General features: G+C 39.2%; 1 protein-coding gene across 3 annotated transcripts in view; it reads left to right on the top strand.

Annotated features, from left to right (window-relative positions):
* The window catches only part of Ugt8 (UDP glycosyltransferase 8), a 66,249-nt gene that overhangs the window by 8,616 nt on the left and 39,401 nt on the right, over positions 1–18,232 (top strand). For 2 of the 3 annotated variants that reach the window (XM_048333532.1, XM_048333533.1), the window contains exon 2: positions 14,804–15,624. In XM_048333532.1, coding sequence (XP_048189489.1) covers positions 14,804–15,624 — 821 coding nt within the window. The remainder of the gene's footprint in view (positions 1–14,803; positions 15,625–18,232) is intronic. The other variant, XM_048333534.1, reaches the window with a different exon arrangement.

Here is an 18,232-nt window from a genome sequence, read left to right as displayed (position 1 = left end):
ATCACCATCATCATCATCATCGAAAATAAAACATCTGAAGAGTCCTGCACCAGTGGTGCACACCTGTAATTCTAACTACTCCAAAGGCTCATATCTGAGGATCATGGTTCAAACTCAACGTGGGTCAGAAAGTCCACGAAACTATTATCTCCAATTAACTACCGAAAAGTTTAAAGTAGAGCTACGGTGTAAGTGGCAGAACACTAGCCTTTACCAGAACAGTTCAAGGATATATCCCAGGTCCTGAGTTCAAGTCCTAGCACTGGCACAAATATCAATCAAACCCAAACAACACAAAAGAAAGATACAAAAAACGAAAAACACCCAAAGAAAATAAGGAATACATATAATAATTTTGAGTTACAATTAATGGACTTACATGTATTTGCATACTAGAATTTTATATATTAATAAAATACTTTTAAATATAGTAGAAACATTTTTCCAGTAAATAATATGAGACAGTTTCAAAGCACGCCATATTTTTAATATACCAACAGACTTTTCTATTTAGAGCAGTAAGTCTTCCATAGAAAAATCCATCTTTTTGTAAATTCCAATTTTCCCTTCCCTTAGTTCCTCTCCCTCCTCCCCCCTCCCCGCCTCTTTTTTTTTTTTTTTTGCCCTGGGCTCCAACTTTTTTATTCTTGTAAGTAAACATATAAAAAGAGACACCAAGAAGAAACTTGGGCACATGTTTATAACCATATTTTGATACAACCGATCCTTTAGAATTAAAAATAAAATTTTTCTCTTGAGATATGCTTTCTATGTGGCCCAGGATAACCTTGAACTCATGATTCTCATGTCTCTGCCTCCCAAGTGCTGGTATTACAAGAATGCCCCCACCAAATCTGGTTTCATCAGACTTGAGTTAAAATAAGAGATTTTTTTTCTTCTCACCAGTATTAGAGTATCAGCAAAAACATTTTTCTTTTCTAGCAAAGGCCTGAGAGATTGTGTGAAGCAGTTAGTTAGTGTGAGACCTTCCCTTATGAATAAATAACTCCCCTGTGCTTTCCATAGCTTTGCATTTGTGCTGGGCTGCCTGCTTTCTGGTTGTTCTCCCCAGCCAATCCAGAGATCAGGGCTGGGAAGAAACTAGCCCAACAGGTTTGCCTGTCCATTCAATTTTAGGGAAAAAAGCCCAAGTTATGGATTTGGACAAGGGTGAAACTATTTTAAGAAATATTAATGCTTATCCCCAATTCTGTGGGGTTTTTTCCTGGCTTTGAAAATATTCTGGGGCATTGTGAAGTAGGGAGATTGGGTCTAGCCAGCACCATCTTGGCCACATAGTGGATGGTAGGGTCTGACTTCTTGTCTTCGTGGTTGCCAAAGGTGATGGGTGTGCCTGAATCCCTGCAGGCAGGGGAGGGCACTTGACTGATAGGGTTACTAAACTGGTCAGTCTGGTGCCTGGGACTCAAGTTTCCTGTGATCCTGCCCCCTGAGGCTTGAACCTATTTAGGTCCAGACTAGCTCAGGTGCTTTTATGACATGCCACTTATCTCCATGTTTTTGTCCCAGCTCCTGTCTACTGGCTGTTCTCTAGTCACCATGGTATCCCACTTCAGCTCTCCATTGAAGCTGAATTGGTTTGTTGGTATTGTTTTTGCCCTTTCTTTCCTCTCTGACCTTCATGACTCAGTTTCCTAACAGTGTTAAGTGTATTTGCTGGCTGCTGGTCTTTGAGACAGGAGTCTACCATGCAGCCGCCGCTGGCCTTTTAATAAAGACTCCAAATTCAACCTCCCAAAATGTAGCTTCTCTGCTTTCTCACTGTACAAAAGTTGGTGGTGACTATGTTTGCAAGAAGATAAAGTGGGCAGGGAAACAAGACAAGCAGAAAGGAAGTGGTGACAAAGAAGAAGGTGTGGTTAAGGAAAATAGTGGCACACTCACATACAGAAAAGGACAGCCTTTCTGTTTTACTATTATATGTAGGCTTTGTATAAATTGGGTATATCATATTAAGAAACTGAGTATATATCTGGGGAATGACTATAGTGAAAACAAATGCATGATCATGGTATTCAGCATCTAAAATAGAGCTTTATTTAGGTCAAGGATGAGGAATGCTAAGGATAGCTATCAGTGGTACATTGACATTAGTCTTTTCTTTGAAATACAAGCAAACCAATTTCTCTCTAAGTAATAAGATATTCTAATCATCTAGCTTAGCTTTTTTTTTTTTTTTCTGGTCATGGGGCTTGAACTCAGCGCCTGGGTGCTGTCCCAGACCTCTTTGTGCTAAAGACTAATTCTCTGCCACTTGAGCCACAGCTCCACTTCTGGCTTTTTCTGGATATTTTATTGGAGTTAAAAGTTTCATGGACTTTTCCTGCTCTGGCTGGCTTCAAACCACAATCTTCAGACTTCAGCCTCCTGAGTTAGGATTACAGGTTTGAGCCATTTCATTAAACTCAACTAATTTTTCTTCTTTTTTAATTTTTTGTGGCAGCACCGGGGTTTGAATTCAGGACTTTGTGCATATTAAGTAGTAACACGAGAGCTTGAGCAACACTCCAACCAACTTATTTTTCTAATAGAATTTTCTAATAGAATTTTCTAATAGAGTTCTCGTGTTTATTCTGTAGATTGTCCTGAACCATAATCCACTGATTGAGGATTTGATATCAGAGCTGGAATGCTCTCCTTTGACTTGTTTGCTTATAGCAGTCCCTCTACCACTGAGTCACTCCTCTAGCCTAGTTTTTTGCTGGTTATTTTGGAGATAAAGTCTGTAGGACTTTTGTGCCTAGACTGGACATGAACTGAGATCCTCTGGATTTCAGATTGCTGAGTAGCTGGGATTCCAGGTGTGAGCCCAACCTTTGCGGCTCATGGACTGGAGTTTTACACATAAATAGATGGTCTTTAACTCTGGCTCCTGTTTCTTAACCTATTCTCTCCAAAGCAGAATAGAAACCCAAATTCAGATCTCACATCACCATTTGCATTACTCACGTGATAGACATTGGTGTTATTTTCAAGTGTACCTTTGCCTTAGTTACCCTTAGATGTAATCTGGCCCTAATTTGATTAAGGGTTTCTTGAAGGCTTCCTCTTTTGCTTGACATTTTTCCCACTCAGCTTATACTGTTTGTGTAGTCCCTTGTCAATTTGACCTTGACTGCATTGATGCCTCTCTCTCAGTCTTCCTTTGGCTTTGAAACCCTTTCCACCCCCATCTCCTGCTTTTCAGTGTCATTTGACATTCCTTTCACTTTCACTGGAGGCTCCAAGGAGAACAAAGCAAGGACAGAAGGGAAGGATCCTCAGTATAGTGGTGCCTTTCCTAACTCCCTTTGTTTGTTTTCTTGTCTTCCTCCCAGTTGCATTGGTCAACTGGAAACTCATCCTCTTTTTTGTTTTTAAATGATTCTAACAGAAGCAACATGTTTTCTAGACCACTGCTTGATGTTGTCTCTATGAACAAGGTCATACCATAGTGCCATAGAGTTGTGTGTGTGTGTGTGTGTGTGTGTGTGTGTGTGACAGAAAGAGAGAGAGAGAAAGAGAGAGAGAGAGAGAGAGAGAGAGAGAGAGAGCGAGAGAGAGAGAGCGAGCACGCATGCACTGGTAGTAGGGCTTGAACTCAAGGCCTGAACTTAAGGCCTGGGTACTGTTGCGTTCGATTGTTTTGTTCAAGGCTGGTGCTCTGCCACTTGAGCCACACATCTACTTTTGTGATTTTTGGTGGTTACTGGAGGTAAGACTCTCAAGTACTTTCCAACCAGGGCTGGCTTTGAACTGGGATCCTCAGCTCTCATCCTTCATAGTAATTAGGATTATATATGTGTGAGGTACTTGTGCCTAGCCTATTCTACAGACTCTTAAAATTATAATAGCTTAAAGTTTTTTTTTCCGTTTTTTTTTTGGCCAGTCCTGGGGCTTGGACTCAGGGCCTGAGCACTGTCCCTGGCTTCTTTTTGCTCAAGGCTAGCACTCTGCCACTTGAGCCACAGCGCCACTTCTGGCCGTTTTCTGTATATATGTGGTGCTGAGGAATTGAACCTAGGGCCTCATGTATAGGAGGCAAGCACTCTTGCTACTAGGCCATATCCCCAGCACCGTTGTCCTTATTTTTTAAATTTTTCTTGCAGCTCCTAATAGCTGGAAGTACATTCAGCTATTACTTACAGCTAATTCTGTTTAAAGCCATGATGTGACAGTCCTAATTCAGTATATTCCTCTGCTGCTTTGTATTTACATTGGAATGTGAGTAGGCCTGGTGTCATGAATTAAAGGCTGAGGAAAGAGCCTGACCAATTAACTCCTTTTCTCCATTGAAGTTTTTATGCCAATTCATTCAAAGCTGTGGCCCAGCAGACTGAAATTTCCAACCAGTTAAGTATTTATTTATATGTGTGTGTGTGCTTGTTTGTTTATTTGTGTATGTGCTAGTCTCGGGGTCTCACCTCAGGACTTAGGCTCTGTTCATGAGGTTTTTGATCAAAGCTAGCACTCTACCACTAGAACCATAGCTTCACTTGTGGCTTTTTTAGTGCTTAACTGGAGATAAGTGTCTTATGAACTTTCCTGCCTGGCTTCAAACTCTGGTCCTCACAGGAAGCCTGCTGAGTAGCTGGGATTACAGGTGTAAACCATCCGCACCTGTCTTGCTTATCCCACTTTTACAGTTCTTTCCTTAGTGATAGCTAAAATTCTTCTGGTTCAAATTGGTGAACCTTCTTTCTCTTTCTGGGCTAGGCAGTAGGTGTAAGAATGCATTTTAAGCAAGGAATTGGTGGCTCATGCCTATAATCTTCTTAGCTACTCAAAAGTCTGTGATCTGAGGATCATATTTCAAAGCTAGCCCTGGAGGCTGTGACTATTAACTCCAACAAAGTGCCACCCCGAAATCAGGATTTGAGCTATGACTCAAGTGGTAGAGCACCAGCCTTGAGCCAAAGAAGCTCAGGGACAGCATTCAAGCTTCATGTTCAAGCCCTGGAATAGGCACGTGTGTGCACACACATGCACACATGCACACATACAATTTGAGAAATATCGTTAGCAATTCTTTTAAAATCATTAATAAAAGGAAAAGCAGAGTAAAGAGAAGCAAGAACTGAAATGATATGTGAAGACTATTGATAAAAAGTGATGTTTGTTATGGCCAATTTTCAATCTCTTAAAGCCTCTCAGAAGTAATTGTGTTATTTTAGATCAGCTAGACTATCTGGGCTATGATTTGGGGATATAGTTTGTCTTCTGTAATGCTGGACTCACAGAAACAAGCTCTCTGGCTTGCTGTCTTACCCTTTACACCTGTGTGCTGAGTGGGAGATAATGTGTAACTGAGGCATTTTAGAGACCAGATGCTAGTAATGGGTGTCTAGGATTTAATAATGATTGAATGAAGCTCTGTTTGTGTTTCTACCCCAGCTGCTCTGACACAAAGGGGTTAGAAGAAGAGACATTTTGAGCCAGACTTGTGGATTTCCCAGAGGGTAGTCTATACAATGAGTGTGTGTAACAATTAAAGACTAGGTCAGCCATTTTTTGTATGAACAATATACTATATAAAAGTACTCTTCTGCTTTGGAAATGAAAGAGGATTTTTTTTTAAACAGTGAAGAGATTTAAGGTTTTGTTGTTTGTTTGCTTTTTTTTTTTTTTAATAAGAAAGTCATCCCTAAAGTGTTTCCGAGTTTTGTATATCTCAGAATTCCAGGAAAAGTTGACTGGGTGCCTGGCATATGGCAGTGAGCCTCAGAGTCTTTTCATGGTGAAGGTAAAAGATACAGGATGAGGACCCAGGAAACCTGAGTGCCATTTTCGAGTCTGCCAATGAGTAACTATGGCCTACCTCTGGGATGCTAGGCAACCACTCCCTAGAGACTTTGTCCCTTTCTCTACCAATGATACTCTTTAGATTCAGTGTTTAAAATGGAACTCTTGATTTATTTTTTAAATGAAATACATGGTTCTTGTTAATACAGCTTTTAAAAAATCATTTTAACACATATTGTCTCAGACAATTTCAATTGGATAACCTAGGGAACTGTTCTCAGTTCTTTAAGGATGTGATCAGAGTCAAAATAGAATTTCCATGTTTTCTGGGTGACCACATGACTCAGATAACACGACATAATTAGTGAGTGACGGAATTGCAGAGAAAAAAACCCACACTTTACCCTATGGGCACCTACACTAATCTCTGTCTGTCTGTCTGTCTGTCTGTCTCTCTCTCTCTCTCTCTCTCTCTCTCTGTCTCTGTGTGTCTGTGTGTCTGTCTGTCTCTCTCTCTCTCTCACTCTTTTTCTCTCTCGGTCTCTATCTCTCCCGTACGCACTCTCTCATGTCTCCATCTCCATCATCAATCATCAGTACTTTCACTTCTGACTTGTTCCTGCTTGATTGGAGATAAGAGTCTCACAGACTTTCCTGTGTGAGCCACTAGCACCCAGACTTAATGGTAGTTTTAAACTGATGTTGACAATATTTTACTCACATAGCCATATTTAACTGACACAAGTCATTCAAATTATTTAAAATTGGTGCAGTTAGTTAGATAGCTGTGGGGAAATTGAATATTAAACTAAATGAGGGGGAAAGGCACTACCATGCTGTTTACTACTTATAAAATACCAAGGCTCTATATACATGCTCTGTGAAGATAGTAGTTGTTTTTTCTTTGACAAGAAATTTAAAAAATATTTTGTAGGAATTTATTTAGATACCTTTTCTATGTTCTTTCAGATCTAGATAGTCCTAGAACAATTGAGCTTTCACTCAGATCTTGCTGAATCTTTCTATTGGGTCACCTGTATTTCTCTTACCACATCCAACTGTTAACTACTAGTTCCTTATCAGTCAGTTTGCTGAAAACTGCCCAGAAATCTCCAGCTGCTTTTTTGTTTCAGGACATTGGAGTAGGTGGGTATCAGTCCTAGGGCTTGAAGTCAGGGTGATGTCCTTGAGCTTTTGTGCTCAAGGATGGACTCTACCATTTGGGCTCCAGTGGTTCATTGGACATATGATTCTCATGGGCTTTCTTGCTCTGGCTAGCTTTGAATTTCAGTCCTCAAATCTCAGCCTCCTGAGTAGCTAGGATTATAGATGTGAGCCACGGGCACCGAGCCATGAAGCCTGTACTTTTATGAAGCTCCTCCAATGAGTCTTATGGAGCCTAAAGTTTGAGAATTGTTTTATTCCTCTGAGTCTATGTGAGTATTTAAAATAGTTTAACTTAACTACCATCATCAAAAATTAATTGGATGCAAGGCATGAGTGCCATGTTGATGGATAGCTGTATTGCCTTATTTTCTTCTCCTTTCCCTAAACTTCCACCTGAGGCTGGTGGAGAATCTCGCCAGAGGGATCAGATCTCACTATCACTGATAAGCGAATAGAGTTGAGTTTCTCATTACAGCTTTGCCACCTGTACTGCAGATGTCAGAAAGAAGATAGATAACTGCAGGAAGTTAGTTATAGCAAGGAGAGATGGTAAGTGCAGCTGGCTAGGGTGCTAAAGAAGCCTACGGACTTCATCATGTCTCCTCCAACAGTCAGATCTGCTGCCACTGAGCATTCAGCAGCAGCCCAGGGTCAAACTGCATTGTGTGTGTGTGTGTGTGTGTGTGTGTGTGTGTGTGTGTGTGTGTGTACATGCCAGTTCTGTGGCTTGACCTCAGGGCCTCAGCACCTGAACTTTTTTTTTTTTATTCTTTTCTCAAGGCTGGCTTTGAACCACAATTGTCAGATCTCAGCCTCTTGAGTAGCTAGGATTATAGGATTATAGTCATGAGCCACTGACCTTTTTTTTTTTAAGGTGGGATTAAACGTGGCTTTAATTTTCTAAATTGTCTCCTCTATCTCTCTGTCTCTCTCTGTCTCTCTCTCTCTGTCTCTCAAATTGAACTTCCATTCTATAAGATTTTTTGGGTTATTACTCTCAGAAATTTACATACAAAGAGCTAGTCATAATTAACTTTAGAACATCAGATATGGCCTAGTTAGGACAGGTGAGTATTTGAAAACTGGGCTGTTTAACAACTGTATAGCAATAAAGATGAGCCCCTCCTACTAGTTACCTATAGTGGCTTTATTATATTTACTACTATTATTATTCCCTTTCTTCACAAAGTAGAATAAAAGAGGATTAGTTTACTATGTACTAGGTCATTATCAAGTTTTCATATTCTCAGTGTTTTCAGTAACTGGGATCCACTGTTCTTGCTTTTGATCTCACTGTATGAATGAAATCATACTTATCAAGTTTGTACTGCAGATAAATTACAGACTTGGTCAGAGCTATAGCATGGGGTTTTGCCCAGTTTTAGCATAGAAAGCCCTATATCCTAAGAACTTTGCTAGACATGGGAGGATAGCAGTAGGCAGAGACTTAAAGTTCAGTGGCTTAGAAAAGACAATGTGGTGGCCTCACAAATAAAAGTCTTCAGCATGAACATAAGGAGGACTTTTACTTTGGCTCCCAGTGACTTTGTGGTTCTAGCTTTCCTGGTTTATGCTTCTCCCAGCCTGGTCTGGGATGTTAATCATTAGCGGGCTTTCCTTTCAACTTGCAGCTAAAGAGTAAGGGAGAGGTAGGGCAACCTGTTGGGGCATAAATTAGAAACTGCTCTTTTCCTGCTTCATTCTCATGAAGTGGAACTGTCTGCTGTAGAAGCTCAAAACTCACCTTTCATTATTCTGGCAAAGTAAAATAGAGGATTCTGTTCCTGTGAGGAGGAGCAAAGAAGCAAGCCTCAGCCTTTCTCTTTCTTATGTGTCTCCCTGTGGCATCCAGCACACATTGTGGTTTCCTTTTGTGCTGTTATGCTGGCTGTCATTGAATAATTGTCACCAGTAATTTTCTCATCCACATTTAGCGCTGCTGTTAATGTGGGAGTTAAGCTAACCAGATGTAAAACATCAATCAGCCCCCCTCCCCAGACTGAACGAAAAGCTGTTGTGAGATCTGCACTTGTATTGCTTGCTTTCTTCTTCTACAGGCAAGACCCTATTTTCCAACAAGCCTTTCTCTGTATTCCAAGTATGCAATTCACTTCAGTGCCTCAGGCTAAAGCTTTTGGTTTATTAGCATTTTATTTCAAAATAATACATTTGAGATAAGAAGGCTTAATGGACTCCCCAACAGTTATAATCCCAGCTACATAGGAATCACAGATATGAAGGACTGAAGTTTAAGGCCAGGCCAGGCCAACCAAAAGTTAGTAAGACCCTTGTCCCATCTCAACAAATAAGCCTCATGTGGTGAAACATACTAGGAGGGCCTCATTAGAGAGAGAGAGAGAGCCTATCTGAAAAATATCTAAAGCAGACAAGATGTGAAAAATGAGACTCAAGTGGTAGGAGACCTTTCTAGCAAGCACAAGGGTCTGATGTCAAATTCCAAGAGGACAAACAAAGAAATGTTGTGCCAAGTCGCGAGACGACCACCAAGAATTCCACCTAGACTCAGACGTTCCAAAATGCAAAAGCAAGGCAAGGCTTTATTCAAGCGAGCTGCAACTCGGGCCACGTCCTACCCACGAGACACAGCGGAGGTTAGGAGGGAGCCTCGAGCTGTGATTACACAGGGCTTATAAAGGCAAAAAACAAAGTTACAACAATCAGGTGTTCAAGCAAGCAAGATTAGGACACAGGTACAAATCTGATTGGCTCAGGGCTCAAGGCATTCTAGGGGCGGTTAGAGTTAAGCATTCCCAGTGGTTAGAGTTCTTGACCGACTGGGCCCTAATAAGCTTGTCTTGGGTTTGCTCACAGGGCCTGCTTATCTCAGGTTCACGTGGCAAAGTGGGGTTCACGTGGTAAAGTGGGGCCTGACTTCAAAGTCTGGCACTTCACAAAAAGGATAAAGAAAGGAAGGGAAAAAAGATATCTTTACTTAAAGTTAAAGGAAAAAACTATGGGTTTCATCATGGAGGTATATTTGGCCTATTTATAGTTCAAAATCATGGTTATACCTGTTTAGTCACAATTGTGCCTATTAGCATAGTTAAAAGTAGAATAAAGGACTAGGAATGTGGCTTAGTGGTAGAGTGCTTGCCTAGCATGCATGAAGCCCTGGGTTCTATTTCTCGGTACCACATAAACAGAAAAAGTCAGAAGTGGTGCTGTGGTAGAGCACTAGCCTTGAGCACAAAGAAGCTCAGGGACAGAGCCCAGGTGCTGAGTTCAAGCCCCAGGACTGGCAAAAAAAAAAAAAGAAGAAGAAAATACCTAATAAATTTTAATAATGGCCCTACACTTAAGGAACATAACTTTTACTCTGAGAAAATGGAAAAATAGGGTTCCCTTTTGGCCACAACCCCTCCAACAATTGTTATTATTAGTTTTCTTGATATATGACATTCTTGCTGGGGTGAGATGGAATCTCAATGTTGTTTTGATTTGCATTTCCTTTATGGCCAGTGATGTAGAGCATTTTTTCATATGTCTTATGGCCATTCTCATTTCCTCATCAGAGAAGTTTGTAAGTCTTTAGCCCACTTGATGAGGGGGCTATTAGTTCTTTGTGGTTTTGTTTTGGAAGAAGGTAATTTTTTTAGTTCTGCATATATTTTAGAGATGAGGCCTTTGTCAGTTGAATGTCCAGTAAAGATCTTCTCCCAGTCTGTGGGCTTTCTGTTTATCTTGCGAACTATGTCCTTTGCCGTGCAGAAGCTCTGCAGTTTGGTGCAGTCCCATTTGTCCAACCTTTCTTTGATTTGTAGCCTTTCTGGGTCTTTGTTAAGGATGTTCAGTCCTGCGCCAAGGAGCCCATTGTTGGTGGGAATGTAAACTGGTTCAGCCACTCTGGCAAGCAGTATGGAGATTCCTCAGAAGGCTAAATATAGAACTGCCCTATGACCCAGCAGCCCCACTTTTGGGTATCTATCCAAAAGACCACAAACAAAATCACAGTAATGCCACCAGCAAAACAATGTTCATCGCAGCACAATTTGTCATAGCTAGAATCTGGAACCAACCCAGATGCCCCTCAGTAGACGAATGGATCAGGAAAATGTGGTACATACACACAATGGAATTTTATGCCTCTATCAGAAAGAATGACATTGTTCCATTTGTAAGGAAATGGAAGGACTTGGAAAAAGTTATACTAAGTGAAGTGAGCCAGACCCAAAGAAACATGGACTCTATGGTCTCCCTTATTGGGAATAATTAGTACAGGTTTAGGCAAGTCATAGCAGAGCATCACAAGGCCCAATAGCTATACCCTTATGAACACATAAGATGATGCTAAGTGAAATGAACTCCATGTTATGGAAACAATTGTTATATCACATTTGTAACTACTTTCAACGTCCTATGTGTATCTGTAGCTTCTATTATTGATGATGTTCTTGTATCACATTCCTGTGGTTGTACCTACACTATCTCTGTAATCTTATTTGAATATATTGGAAACCGTGTTTACTGGTATTGGAAGTAGGAAATTCAAAGGGAATACCAAATTTGAGAGACACAGGGTAAAAAAAGAGAAACAACTACAAAAGCAATACTTGCAAAACTGTTTGGTGTAAGTGAACTGAACACCTGGGGGGGGGAGGGAAAGGTTGGGGAGGGAGGGGGGTATGAGGGACAAGGTAACAAACAGTACAAGAAATGTATCCAATGCCTAACGTATGAAACTGTGATCTCTCTGTACATCAGTTTGATAATAAAAATTTGGAAAAAAAAAAGAAAATGGAAAAATAGATTACTAAAAGAAAAGTTATGTTTATTTAAATGCACTAGTATGGATGCAAAATTGATATTTATTTCATTCCTTATGCTAAGTGGCCTTTGCCAAGACTTAATTCTAGAGGGGCCTTTGAAGAGAGATGAAATGTTCCTAACATTTCTTTTAGTGCCATTGGTTTTTGATCTCTGTTAACAATTAAAATTAGTAAATTTGTTTTCTTACTACTATCTATACAATATTAAATGCCAAAGAAACATAAGTATATTGAACATCTTAGCTGTTTAACTACTTTGACTCTATAATATGTTTTAGACCAAATCCTTAACTTAAAAAATGTCCAAATTCACATTTATTTGAAGTGCATTTATTTATCTTATCCATGCTTTGAACTCAGGGCCTTGCACAAACTCAGCTTGCTTACTTGGAACATGCTTTAACAATTAGGTTATACCTCCAGCCGACATTTTTGCTATTATTTTGAACTTTTATCCTCCAGATCTCAGCCAATGTGTAGCTAGTATTACAGACATAAGATACCAATGCCTAAATTATTTTTATTATGTTTTTCCAATGTTCTTTTTAATACAAATAATACTATAGGCAACTATAATAACATTCTAAAATATAAAGGAATTATTTGATATAATTATATAAATGTAAAAATATAGTTATATCAACTATACATATAAATATTATGGTCCTCACTATTTTTCCATTTTATTGCTTTCTTGTTTGTTTTTGCCATTTCATTTGTTCAAATAGATTCAGGAAATCATTTTTATTACATCTGAGGAAATCTAGTACTGAGATTAGGATATTTGTAAGTATATACTGTTTCTTGATAATTTATTTTCTTTATGTTACACGAAATTCACATTTAGTCATTTTCTTTTATATTTCCCAGCTCTTTTATAGTTTTCTTACATAATATATTTTAAATAAGTTTGAAATGAGTATAATACTCATATGCTGTTTGTTCTGAACAAAAAGGTGAACTTTAGGTGCAAAACACAGGTAAACAGTTGTTAAAAGTTCAAAAGCTCTATCTGATTTTTAAAATATCAAAACAAGTCTTACTAAAGATGAAAACAATTCTTCATAATGATAAAAAATGATCTACCCAAGTGCTCAGATTCTAAACATAGTTCTATGAAAATCAAAGAGTAAGACTTGTTTTTTTGTTTTTGTTTTTGTTTTTTTGGCCAGTCCTGGGGCTTGGACTCAGGGCCAGGCACTATCTTCAAGCATTTTTTGCTCAAGGATAGCACTCTACCACTTGAGCCAGAGCTCCACTTCCAACTTATTGGTGATTTATTGGGGATAAGAGTCTCATGGACTTTCCTGTCCAGGCTGGCTTTGAACTGTGCTTCTTAGATCTCATCCCCCTGAGTAGCTGGGATTACAGACATGAGTCACTGGTACCCAGCTTTCAATTTCTTTTTTTAGTGTTTCCTGTGCTAATAATATTTTACAAATGATAATGAGTAAAACTATGAGCCCCCACCCCCGCCCATCAAATTAATTAAGGAGAAGAAAAGTTAGCAATTGGAGCAGTCTGCAATAAGTTCCTACTCACTCAAAGGAACAGAGGTCCTAAGATAAGCACCCCATATAGCTAAAAGTTGTGCAGGGCTAAGTTGTGCAACAGGGGACATTACTAACTCTAGTGCAATGATCGCTACAAACCCACAGTTTCCAAAATGTGTACTGACTTTAAAATCGTGGTAACAAAGCTAAAACTTGAGGTAATAGTCTGCTAGCTTAACTGCAAAAATTCCATTTCTGTATGTCTGCTTTCTTGCTTAAACACAACTTGGCTGACCACCTGCCTGTGATTTTTGCCTTTAAAAACTCAGCCCTACTGAAGCTCAGGGCTGTTCTCCACCAGCCCTATGGTGGGGGACAGACACTGCTAGCTATAATAAAGACTCCTAGCCTGATTGACTGAGTGCTCGTGACTTTATTGTTGTGGGTTCAAATCTCACTGGGGTGACTGGTATACCAGACTGTGGGTTCGAGGCCCACCTGGGTAGCCAATATACTACAAAACTTGATGCCTGTTTGGTGATATATTTATAAATCTGTTTTGAGTTGTTTCTTAAAAAGAAAATACTCATTTTGTGTGCATACTTGTTTAGACCTTATCTGTACAGTGAGTCTAACTTTGTGTCTAAGTGCTAGTTATAATGCATAGGATAGAATGATTTGCATTTGGTGTGTCTCTTACATGTAGAGTGTTTATTTCTAACAGACAATGGAGATGACTGCATATAACCTGTGACTATGAAAGGGGAGGAGAAATCTTAGCCTTGAGGGCTAGAGAAACCCTCTCACTTGTCACTGTCACCCAAGTTAAAGTGGGGTGCAGAAAGCATGATCTGGGACATGGTCATTTATTAGTTCCTTTTTCATTATAGTCCCTCTTGAAATTTTCTTTTAAGATGTCTTTTTTGTGATAACGTATGGAAATCATCAGCAAAATGACATACACATATGTAAATTCAGACTCACAGTTTACTTCGGGTATTTAGTAAAGATGAAATGTGTGTGTTTTTGTGTGTGTGTGAGTATGTGGGTATGTGTATACTATCGATCATTATTCCTGTGTTAAATTATTTTCTGTAGAATGACAGAACTACTGCCAAACTATTACATATTTCTAGAATGTACTATCCTCAGTGGTCATAATTGGGAATGTTACTGCTAAAGTAAAATGACTCAGGTAAGAGACATATGTGTTGATATAGCTGAAAGTAATAAAAAAACAACTTATCTCTGCTTGTTGGAATTAATAGTTATGCTAACATAGAAGAGAGGTAAATATTTCGTGTTATTTCCTAGATATTGTTGGAAGAAATAATACTACTTGTCATTAAACCTTACATACAACTCATTTCACATTTGAAGAAATCTGGTTCACTGAGACAATTACATGCTGTCCCATTTTTCATAGATATCCTTACTTCTAGTTATATACTTAAGCAATTTATCTTTCAAAAAATAAAAGATTTATTAGGACAAATGGGAGGGTGATTTCAAACTGACTCAGTTCAGCAGGTATCTTGAACAAATACCAATTTGGGGATTGGTTTGAATGGTTGACCCTGTATGCCGTTTCAAGTAGTCTTCTGCTTGTCTTTCCAGCTATGAAGTCTTACACTCCATATTTCATACTCCTGGCTGTTGGGATGGTGCGGGCTGCCAAAATCATCATCGTGCCGCCAATTATGTTTGAAAGCCATATGTATATTTTCAAGACGCTTGCCTCAGCCTTGCACGAGAGAGGCCACCACACAGTGTTCCTGCTCTCAGAAGGCAGAGACATAGCCCCGTCACATCATTACAGCCTCCAGCGCTACCCAGGGATCTTCAACAGTACCACCTCGGATGCATTCCTGCAGTCCAAAATGCGGAATATTTTCTCGGGGAGATTGACAGCACTTGAGCTATTTGACATATTAGATCATTATACTAAGAACTGTGATATGATGGTTGGCAACCAAGACCTAATCCAGGATCTGAAAAAAGAAAAGTTTGACCTGCTGTTGGTGGACCCAAACGATATGTGTGGATTTGTGATAGCTCATCTTTTAGGGGTTCAATATGCTGTATTTTCCACTGGCCTTTGGTATCCTGCCGAAGTGGGTGCTCCTGCTCCATTAGCCTACGTCCCTGAGTTTAACTCACTCCTCACAGATCGCATGAACTTGCTACAAAGGATGAAAAATACCGGTGTTTACCTCATTTCCAGATTAGGGGTCAGCTTTCTGGTCCTTCCCAAATACGAAAGGATAATGCAGAAGTACAACCTGCTACAAGAGAAGTCCATGTACGACCTGGTTCATGGGTCCAGCCTGTGGATGCTTTGTACAGACGTGGCCCTGGAGTTTCCCAGACCTACTCTGCCCAATGTTGTGTATGTGGGAGGAATTCTCACCAAGCCGGCCAACCCATTACCAGAAGTAAGGTTTGCTGAAATCCTTGCTGATTTGTTTTGAAATGTAAAGGTCAATGTTAATTTCTGGAAGAGATAGAATTAATTAGGGTTTTATAACTAAGGCTGCTGTCACAATCAGTGAGAATGCAGGTAGTCTAGAAGCCTTCTGAGCTTCTTGTGTTTGTGGGTTCATCCGTTTTCCAGAGTGCAGGCCTCTCGTAGCACTGCTATAATACCAAAAATTTGCTCTGTAATAGGACTGGTTGGGAAATAGACTTTCAGTTGAGTAGTAACTGTACTATGTGAGTAGAATATATCTAGGTGGTTAGTCTCATTGAGTATAATCAATTTTGCTTCTAATTAGACACAGAGTCTTTTCTATTCTCCCCAAACAGTACAATCACAGGTTACTTATTTAGTAAACCCAAACTAAGTGAATAAAATTTCCTTCTTGAGAAGTCATAACTACTAGAAAGTCTATGTCCAACAGTAGAAATGAAACAGTAAATATATCAAACTAACGTGGTAACTGCTTTTAGGAAATCATGCCCTAGAAAAATTTCATTTCAATGATGGAATTAATATCACTTCAAGATAGATCTGTCTGATTGTTGTCAAAGCTAAATAATTAGAACTTCAGTTCTTTTTTGCTGGTCACCCTATTGACAATTCATTTGATGTTCTGATGTTCAGATCTGCAAACTACATTTGTTTTCTTGTTGTTGCAGAAATCAGGACTTTATAATTATTAGAGAGGTGCAGTACCTCTGAGCCACACCTCCAGTTCCAGTTCTGCTGGTTACTTTGAGAGTATGTTTTATTTTCTACCCAGGAGCATGGCTGGCCTGTCATCTACCTACTTTAGGCATGGCATATTTGCTGGAATCACAGGCGTACAATCCTCCCAAGTAGGTGAGAGGAGAAGCTTGAGACAGAGCACACATGAGTGCTACTCTGTTTTTAATTATTAAGACAAATAGAAACCATATATATATACATATATATGTATATATATATACATATATATTGTAGTTGATTTTCTAATTTCAGACGAACTTAACATTTAATGCCACTAACCAAGAAACTTAGGCCTTATTCCATAATTGCATTTATTGAAGCCATTTCTATTCTATTTCTAGCTGAAAATAGCTATACCCAATAACTCTGCTAAATTGTTTCCCTATTTGAGCAGTATGTACAAACAAGTCTGTCAGAGTCTTGATGAGCAAACTCATATTTTCACCTATGGATGTCAGATAAGGAAAATCATTGTGCAGATTTTTTTTCCATAGGATTGTAAAGTGATTGGAATATATGACCTTTGGACTTTTTAGTACAATCATAACTTAGACTTATGACTAAATATCATGTGATCAGCACATAGCTCAGTGAAAGAGCAGCTGTCTAGCATGCAAAAGGCTGTGGGTGCCTCAGCACCACACAATCACACAATCAGCGCAGTTATATCCTCTCATTTACTCATTCATTCATTCATCCTCTCTCTTTTTTCTCATAAAGATATACACACACAGAACTTCTTTTACATATTACATGTAACACTGAAACATAGAAATGTCCATCTCCACAGCTCATACAATGCTAACACTTTAAATCACTAGTTAACAGGGTACATTTGTGTTCTCTGAATGGGGATTAACCTGTTTATCTCAGCCACTCATGATTGTATCAGAGTCCAATTTGAAGTCCTCAGTATTCTCTGCCAGAGTCACCTTGTGAAATGTTGCTTTCCTGCATAAAGGTAGGTAAAAACCAGATTACAGAAGCAGTTCCAGAAACATTTAGTAAGCAAATCTGCCTTTTTCTTAACTAAGTCACTTAAATGTCAGACAAATCAACCTTTCCTGTGTAATTTTTTATCTTTGCTGAGTGATACTTCTCTGTGGCAGCTCACTTTGGTTTTGGATGTGCAGTATCTTTTTTCTTCATTCACTGACTACAGAAGAAACTTACATGAAGAAGAATATTCTGATTCCTCTGTTTCCCCTTCAGATACTCTTCTTATTTCATTTATTTTGTTAGCTTTGTTTTGCTTTGGTTTTTACTTTTGTGCCAATGCTGGGGCTTGAACTCAGGTCTTCATGTTCTTGCTTGGCTTTTTCACTCAAGGATGATGCTCTACTACTTGAGCCACACTTCCAGTTCCAACTTGTTTCTTGAATGGTAGCCACTTGAATGATACAGTGTAAGTGTGGACTGGTACCTCAGGCTCTCTTATACTTTATTCTGCATTAAGATGCGTAGCACATGGGAGTATACTCCAGAAATACCTTTCCAGTAATGTTTTTTTTTTCTTTTGAGCCGCACACAGGGAAGTATTCAAATGTCTTGATTTACCCTAATTTCTTACTTGACACTGGCTTGACCTGCCTTGTAGGGCTTCCCTGTCCTTCTAGACTTTGTATAGTGATTCTCTTGAAAGTACACTTGTTATTTGCACCAATTGCTCTGGTCTTCTTAGTTTGGTCTCATAGACTAACACATCCAGCATGAGTATGTGTCATATGTGATGCGATGGTTAGAGATAGCTATGATCAATAGGGGAGTTTTGGGGTTCTAAGTATTATGGACTATTTTCTTGTCATTGTACAATCTGTAGTTCTTGGTTAGGGAGT

This window comes from Perognathus longimembris, chromosome 24, assembly GCF_023159225.1.
Source record: "Perognathus longimembris pacificus isolate PPM17 chromosome 24, ASM2315922v1, whole genome shotgun sequence".
NCBI classification, from domain to species: Eukaryota; Metazoa; Chordata; class Mammalia; order Rodentia; family Heteromyidae; genus Perognathus; species Perognathus longimembris.
This window is presented reverse-complemented; position numbering and strand designations above follow the sequence as displayed.